This window comes from Magnolia sinica, chromosome 10 (genome assembly GCF_029962835.1).
Source record: "Magnolia sinica isolate HGM2019 chromosome 10, MsV1, whole genome shotgun sequence".
Taxonomy (NCBI): domain Eukaryota; kingdom Viridiplantae; phylum Streptophyta; class Magnoliopsida; order Magnoliales; family Magnoliaceae; genus Magnolia; species Magnolia sinica.
Genome location: NC_080582.1, coordinates 21,683,562 through 21,690,995, shown reverse-complemented (window position 1 = coordinate 21,690,995; position 7,434 = coordinate 21,683,562). Strand labels below are relative to the sequence as shown.

The following is a 7,434-nucleotide window of genomic DNA, read 5'->3' as shown; positions in this document are numbered from 1 at the left end:
TTCGGACTTCTCAGCATTAACAGACTGAATATTGACTTTTATCCTTTCTTCGATCTCCTTTATGGATGATTCCTTCTCGCGATCCTTCAACTCTAGCTGCGAAATCTCCTCTTTCAGGGCAGTGATGTGGTCCCGAATAACCACTCTGTCACAATTGCTCCTGATCAAATTCCGAAATAGCGGAAGTAATAAGAGAAGCCTTTTCCTTGGACAGAGTTAACTGCTTCCCATATTCTAAGATCTCAGGAGCAATTGTGGCATTTTTAGCTGATGCTAAAGAGATTATTGAATCGCAGAACTTGAAAAGAGAATCATGTAGAGTAGAAATGTTGATCTTCGCCATTCTCGCAGAACTTTCTAGAATTTCAATGGCAATATCCAGGTCCGACCATTGTTCAAGGTCTTTGAAAATGTGAACTATTGCTGACAGAGAATTCTTCATCAAAAGCATCTTGTGTGCAGGAATCTTCGCGAAGGACAATAGTTCAGATGCAGTGGCCACAGACTCAGAGCTTGTTGCCCCACTGCAAGGAGGAGTTCCTATAGTATAAAGAAAGAAAGAACTCAAAATAGTGATAAAAATTAGAAGATGAACAGTTCTTGATAAAGCAATCAATATGTATATATACCTGTCGCAGAAGTATGACTAATAGGAGTGGGATTTCCTGAGCCATAGAAGGACCAGCTCCTAACATGTCAGCGAAAGAAGGCGCTCTGACCTCTGTACTTGAATCTCTAGTAGTTGGAGTGGAAAAATCAGTGGTCTTTACTGGAAAGATAATTTCACGGGCCACTACTTTTGGTGCTACCAAAGGAACCAGAGGAACCCTTGGTGAAATTACTGGTGCAGTTGTAGGAGGATTCATGAGAGGAGTATCACCCATCCTAGAATTAACAACATGAGTACCTAAAATAAAGATATGACAATAATAATGAGATAACTATCACAAAATACATATGAATATATACAGAATTAAAAATTCCCTTACCTGGTGAATATCCATACTCTCCATAATCTAAAGGTTCTTCTTCCTCCTCTATTATCACAGGAGACTTTGCAGGAATATCAGCACCAGGAAGAGTTTCAGAATCTACCAAAGGGGGTTCTTTGTCAGCATTTTCCGTAACAACATCCTCCTCTCCATCTATATCAACTTCTCCTTCTTCGAAATCATCATCTTTATCTTCACCATTTTTGTCATCCTCATCATCTTTGTATTCAGCAGAAGCAGTACCCTCCGATGATGAAGCCAAACTTTCATCCCCTAAGTTTTCTTTGTCTACTTCTTCAATCGTGACTTGTTTTCCTTTAGAAGGAGCTGCTCAACTACTTTTTGGTTGAGGTTCTCTGTTGGCCGGAACTGAAGGGGATGTAGAGGCCTGTCTACCTTCTTCCTGAGGAACAGATGGCGACGCTTGCAAGCGCGCTCGAGACCTGATCATAGGAGATGATGAACTAGGAGGAGTAGGCTATGAAGGAGGGGCTGGTTCATCATGAGCTGCAGCAGTTTTTACCGGAATAGGAGAAGATGTTCCTTCCATATCATTTGTGACTCGGCCACTAAAGTCACAAGGGACTTGCTCGAATTCTGTCAAGAGTCCATGGGCAATCTAGCCTTCTAAAGTATTGATGGCTTTCTTCTCACGAATTGGATCTTCTAGCGATATCTTTCTGCAAATTTTACCATGAAAGGTGCACGACTCATCTCTGGTATGTAACCAATTCCGTCTTTAAGTTTTCTACCCCTCAGCCTGGGCAAGTGAAGCCAGAGGGGTGAATCCACTGGTAAACAATTGTTGACCAAAAATGACTGGTGATCCCACCACCGTATCCAGCTATAAGAAGTACGAACTGTACGGTCGCAACCGAGATTATGAAGAAATAATCAACGCGACTGCCTAGCAGATGTTTCCATATCATGGCCCAATTAATAGGAGCAGTTCCATAGAAACACATTCTTTTAGTGACCAATTTGCAATCTTTTGGAACAGCTTGGTCATAGCCAAATTGGCGAGCGAAGTGACTAGGATAATATGGCTCTCGCCAAAACTCTGTTCCTTCTCGAAGTGGTAAGCTACAAGAGCGTATAGAGAGGAAGAAAGCTCTTTCTGCTACGGTGAGTGTCCCCTGGTCCACCATGTCGGTATCTTCGATATAGTGATGGAGACAAAATTGAAAGAAATCCACTTGATCAGTATCACGGATTTTATTGGCTACCCAGTTGTATGATCTTTTGGCCATAACCATTTATTGGAAAAACCAGAGCGGAAGGTGTGCAGGATGAATATATGCCTTCTCTAGCGCTTCGAAAGTCTAAGAAAAATAGACTCCTAGCCACCCAGTGATATAATGCCATGGAGTGTGCGCTGAGGAAGCTCCGATAGTAGGATTCTTAACATGAGTGACTACTTCTCCGAGGGCTTTATAAATAGAACACAACACTAGAGGTGCGAGTGAATACTTGTGGCCTTCTGCCAAAGCGCCAGCAACAACAAAGACTGTAGGGCGAATAACATCTACCCATTTTGAGCTTGGAAGTACTACGATGCTCAGCCAATAGGCTAAGAAGGCCGCGAGCTCCCCGTATAAGCTGTACTTCGCTCTTTCCTTGATATTGTCGTGAAGCTCTGTTAGCTCTTTAGACCGACAATCGCGGAATCTGCAAGGAAAGGTAAAAGATTGATATGAAGAAATGTATAATAAGAAAAGGAGAGAAAGAAAAAGGGAAGTCGATTCCTAAACTTGAAAATACCTGAGGGCCCTAGAAAAATGTGCGAGCCGCTGCAGAGGAGAAAGCTTATGGATGTTTGGAAAATTTTCCATCTCTTTGAAGAGTTCGATGGTGGTTTCAAAAATAGAAGGCTTATGATCAGGAGAAGAAATGAAGGCTAACTCTTTATTAGACGGGACAAATTCATCATAGAACTTTCCTATCAGTGGAAGGCCTGCTATTCGAAGGAGATCCCATAGCGTGATACTCATCTCCCCTACTAGCAGGTGGAAAGAGTTGGTGGTGGGCGACCAATACTCGAGGAAACCCTTTATCACCGTTGGTTCCTTATAGAAGTATTGAGACGTAACTTCTATAGCATCATATAAGCCGATCTTAGCAAGCATACCCACGTGCTTCTGTAAGATGACTTCTGTCCAATCTGAATAATAGCGTCGAGAAGTTAACGAACCCCTTGTTCGGAAATCTTCAGGTCCCCAAAGTTGCTCGCGATCTCTGAAGCATTGCCTGATGGTTTCATAGAAATATGTGGGGAATAGGTTATGAGGACTGTGAAAAGGGGTAAGAAAAATCATGGGGTGGACTTCACCAATACTTTGTCGTAGCTTATGCGCTTGCAAAATACCCTCAAGGATGCGTGGTTCTCTTGTTGCCCACGAGGAAGTGTACATCAGCTTTTCTCCGTCGATATAATCCCTCGGCTCGCAATCAAGTATAGATTGGTGGCGATGAAGATTGATGGGAATCACCATCATACCCTCCGAGTGCGGATTATCAAATTTCATAATGCCCTCGATAACCCTGACTAATTCCCATGAGTTCTGGAGCTTCTTCTTGTTGTCTCCTTAATCTTCTCCTCGAACTCCTTCGCCTTGTTTCGGCGAGTCTTCTTTGAACGAGAAGCAGGAGGAGTATCTTCCTGAATGGGAGGTCTTTGACTGTCTATACGGATGTGGGCAGTTGTCTTTAACCATTCGTCCCAGTCATACTCTCGGCCCTGCTTTGGAGGTCGTTCTAGCTCTCCCATTACAATTGCCCGATGAATGGGAGAAGGTAAGGAAGAGATGCGGTCGGTGAAGTTAAAAGTTAGCAGTACTGGCTCTTTGAATTAAGAAGGATTACGAGCAATGGTTTTAATACTCTTCACTAGTGGTTGATTTGAAGAAGGGGAAGGGCAGAAAGAAGGTGAATCTAGTAAGTCCTGATGAGAGGGTTGGTCAGTAGGAGGGTCTACAACGCGATAAGTTCATTTAATACGAGCCATGTTGGAAAAAGGGGTGAAGGACTTGGAGGTACTTGAAGAAAAAGTTCACAAAGCAGAAAATTTTCCTAAGTCCTTGTTGCACAGACTCGAGCAATCAAAGTCAGTTGCACGGGACAACGCAAAGGCCAAAAGACTTGCGCGAACAGAGGACTGTTGCGCAGGTTCGCGCAAACGAAGTTCGTTGCTTGGGGAAAAATCACAGAAGTTTGCTGCAATGCAAGTATGTGGAGAGTGAGAGAAGGATCAGGGTATTTATAGGGAATACGGTCGAGTACGGCACGCAGGTCTCGGTTGCGCGGACTCGTGCAAACCCGGTCATAGTGAAGATATTGATCCTTTTTCTTTGATTTTGGGAAAACAAAGAAAGGATCAAGGGGGCATCTGCTGAGGCATAAAAATGAAAGGATTGAAGAAAGGAAGATTGAAAAGAAAGAAAATAGAAAGAAAATGTAAAAAGAAGAAGGAGAAGTGTCTTTGAGGTTGATTGTGCGGGTCTGCACAAACGATATCAGTTGCACAGGTCCGCGCAACCCAAAAACCAGCTGCGCAGGTTCACCCAACTGATTTCAGGAAGAGATTTCCATGGACGGCCAAGATTGATGAAAGGTGGGTCTCATGGCACCAAAATCGAGGTGTCACACGTGCGAGGGCCTATAAATACCCCCTTCCCCCTTCATTTGGACCGATTGAAAATTTTGGAGGAGCGGAGCAAAGAGGAAGACTGAAGGTAGGAGAGAGGAAGTACTGACGGTTTACGCGGACCCGCACAAAGACCCGCGCAACCAGACTGTCCTGCATTCTGTAATGATAAGAGAGTTAATATGCTGCTGAAATGATCATGTCTCCATATTTCTTTTGTCCAAGCTTCATGAAGAGTAGAAGAGATCTATGTCATATTCCTCTTAAAGAGATGATCAAATCACGAGTCGAAGTGCTGCCGAATTTGATATCTGACTTGGATATTTGAACTTTATCCATTTTTGCATTCTAAATAATTTATCTTAGAATCAAGGGATGTTTGAGGATGTAAATGAACTCAGTACTAATAAAATATGATGATTGTTCTTAACTCTCTCTCTCTCTCTTTGTGATGTTTAAATAAGATAATCTCTCAAAACAAATGCATTTGTTTCTTGTTCGAAACAGGCTTAGAGAAGATAGAGGGAAGGTCGACCGAGGATCGCGTTATACACTAAAGACTGGTCGACTATTAAGAAGTCGACCATAATAATGGCTTGATTCGGTGCATCCCTGGCGGTGAGGGGGAGCTGAATCACCCCTTTGGGAAGAATCTGTTCGCCCGAGAATTCGACTAACAGGGTCCTTACGGGTCTCAGAGCCGATCGTTCGATGCCCATCTTATCGAATGCCTATGTGAACAACATATCTGCGGATGATCCTGCGTCGACGAGGACTCTGAAGACTCGGCGGTTAGCAATAGTAACGGTGATAACCAGAGCATCATCATACGGATGATGAATGCCCCTCACGTCTTCCTCCGTGAATGCCATGCTGTATCTTCCGAACTTTCTTTCCTTCGGAGGCCGAGCTAGAATCATAATTTCGAACTCAAGGTGACTAATGTTCCTCGCATGGTTCTTCCGAGCATTACTTGAGTCGCCTCCACCCAAATGACCACCGATGATAGTTCGAATATCCTCAATGGGTCGGTTATCATTTGGGTGTTCTTCCGTGGCTCTAGCTCCTGAGTCGACGTGTTCGCCGAGGTGACTTTCTCGAATAAGCCTCTCAATCTCCTGTTTGAGATTATACCAGTCGCTCGTGTTCTTCCCATGATCTCGGTGGAAATGGCAGTACTTATTTTTATTCCGCCTGTGCGGGTTGCCTCAAAGTTTGTCTGGCCAGATGACGAATCCTTCGCCCTTGATCTCCATTAGTACTTGTTCCTACGGCTTGTTGAGCGGAGTATACGTTGAAAACTTTTGATCGGGCTTTTTACCCGATCTACGTTCATCGCGGGACCGATCATCTTTACGCTTCTTACCTCCGGCCGAGTCAACTTCCTTTTTTGTTGACTCTTTGGTGGAGGTTTTTGCGTTTTGAGCAGCCTCGTGTAGTATTCGGGTTTCTTCGGCATCCGCATACTTATCTGAACATGCCATGAATTCAGCTAGAGTGATGGGCGAGTTCTTGTCCAAGGATGTAAGAAACGGCTTATCCCTGACACCCTGCATGATAGAATTGAGAGTTATTTCATCCGAATGTTTTCAGACTTGGAGTGATTCAAAGTTGAAACGCTTGATATAATCCTTAAGCAGCTCTCCTTCTTTTTGGATTATATTATTCAGGTATGCAGATGACTTCAATTTTTTCTTCCCACCGATGAAGTTGGTAAGGAAAGCGTCATTGAGATCAGAGAACGAGCTAATGAACTTTGGTTTCAACTGCTTGAACCAAAGCCAAGCTACATCAACTAGAGTAAGAGAAAAGGCCTGGCACATCACAGCATTTGTAGCATCATGCAACTCCATATAAGTTCGAAAGGACTAAATGTGCTCGGTCGGATTAGTCTTGCTGGTGATGGGTGTGATTTGAGGGAGACAGAATTGTTCTGATAACCGAGCTTGCATGATTTCTTCCGTGAACGGGGACGCCTTTGCCTCGGGTCCCGTCTGACTATCGTGGTGATTTTGCTTCATGTCTGCAATCTCTTCCCGCATTTCCTTTTGTAGATCTTGTAGTTCAGCCTTCAAGGGCTCATCACTGTCAGCCTTTCCGTCCGCCGGAGGCCTATTGCGCCTCCTCTGATCTATTTAATGTGGTAGATCGGAGGCAGGCAGTGGGGCGGTTACGGAGATATGGGAGGGTGCAGGCTCAGTCGGACCCTGGTATTGGCTTTGCTGAGGGACGGATCGTGAAGCAACGGGTTGATGATCAATAAACTATCGCGGGGCACTTGCCCAACCGTCGTCTTGCTGGGGTAACTGAACCTGTTGGCTATAAATCTGCTCCAGCATCTGCTTCATGTAATTCATGTCGGTTTTAAGTTCCTAGACCTCCTTATTTAGACGTTCATTCCCTCGATTCCGTTGAGTGTGCCTGGTTAAAACGGAAGTTGCCTGTCGGGCTGCCGAGCCCTGTCGATTATCGGGTTGGTTCTGGGCCCCTTGGGCTCTATTCGTACCAAGTAGGCCCTCTGTCGTCGGGGGGCCGGTGACAGGGACTTCACTAGATTCGTTCTGGACGGTTCTCCGAGTTCTTGCCATCAGAGACTGCTTAGAGCTTAGAGAAAATGACTTTTCATATCGCTTCCCACAGACGGCGCCAGACTATTGATGTTGTTTTCCGGTTCGCTCTCTTCGTGACCCTGAGACCTGCACAAGTAGAAGGAGAGAGGTAACCCTGGTTTTCCCAGGGGACCCTTCGATGATTAAGTCAGAATCTGGGTCTTAGATTAAGGGTTGTAGGGCGAGATTT

The 7,434-nt window shown here is 44.6% G+C and overlaps 1 protein-coding gene across 1 annotated transcript; it reads right to left on the bottom strand.

Moving 5' to 3' along the window:
• Window positions 1–5,366: 5,366 nt before the first annotated feature.
• On the bottom strand, window positions 5,367–6,992 carry LOC131217424 (uncharacterized). Its single transcript, XM_058212346.1, has 4 exons — window positions 6,918–6,992; window positions 6,231–6,449; window positions 5,929–6,185; window positions 5,367–5,829 (listed from the first exon to the last, which is right to left on the bottom strand). The coding sequence occupies exons 1-4, from the start codon at window positions 6,990–6,992 to the stop codon at window positions 5,367–5,369; spliced, it is 1,014 nt and encodes a 337-aa protein (XP_058068329.1).
• Window positions 6,993–7,434: the final 442 nt, after the last annotated feature.

What these genes read in the sequence shown, in the direction of transcription:
- LOC131217424 (XM_058212346.1), bottom strand. Translation starts at nt 6,992, where the DNA reads ATGAATTACATGAAGCAGATGCTGGAGCAGATTTATAGCCAACAGGTT. An exon ending in CCCAGCAAGACGACGGTTGG is followed by an intron (nt 6,450 to 6,917) that starts GCAAGTGCCCCG and finishes GTGATGTGCCAG; the next exon opens with GCCTTTTCTCTTACTCTAGT. An exon ending in TCAACTTTGAATCACTCCAA is followed by an intron (nt 6,186 to 6,230) that starts GTCTGAAAACAT and finishes TCTATCATGCAG; the next exon opens with GGTGTCAGGGATAAGCCGTT.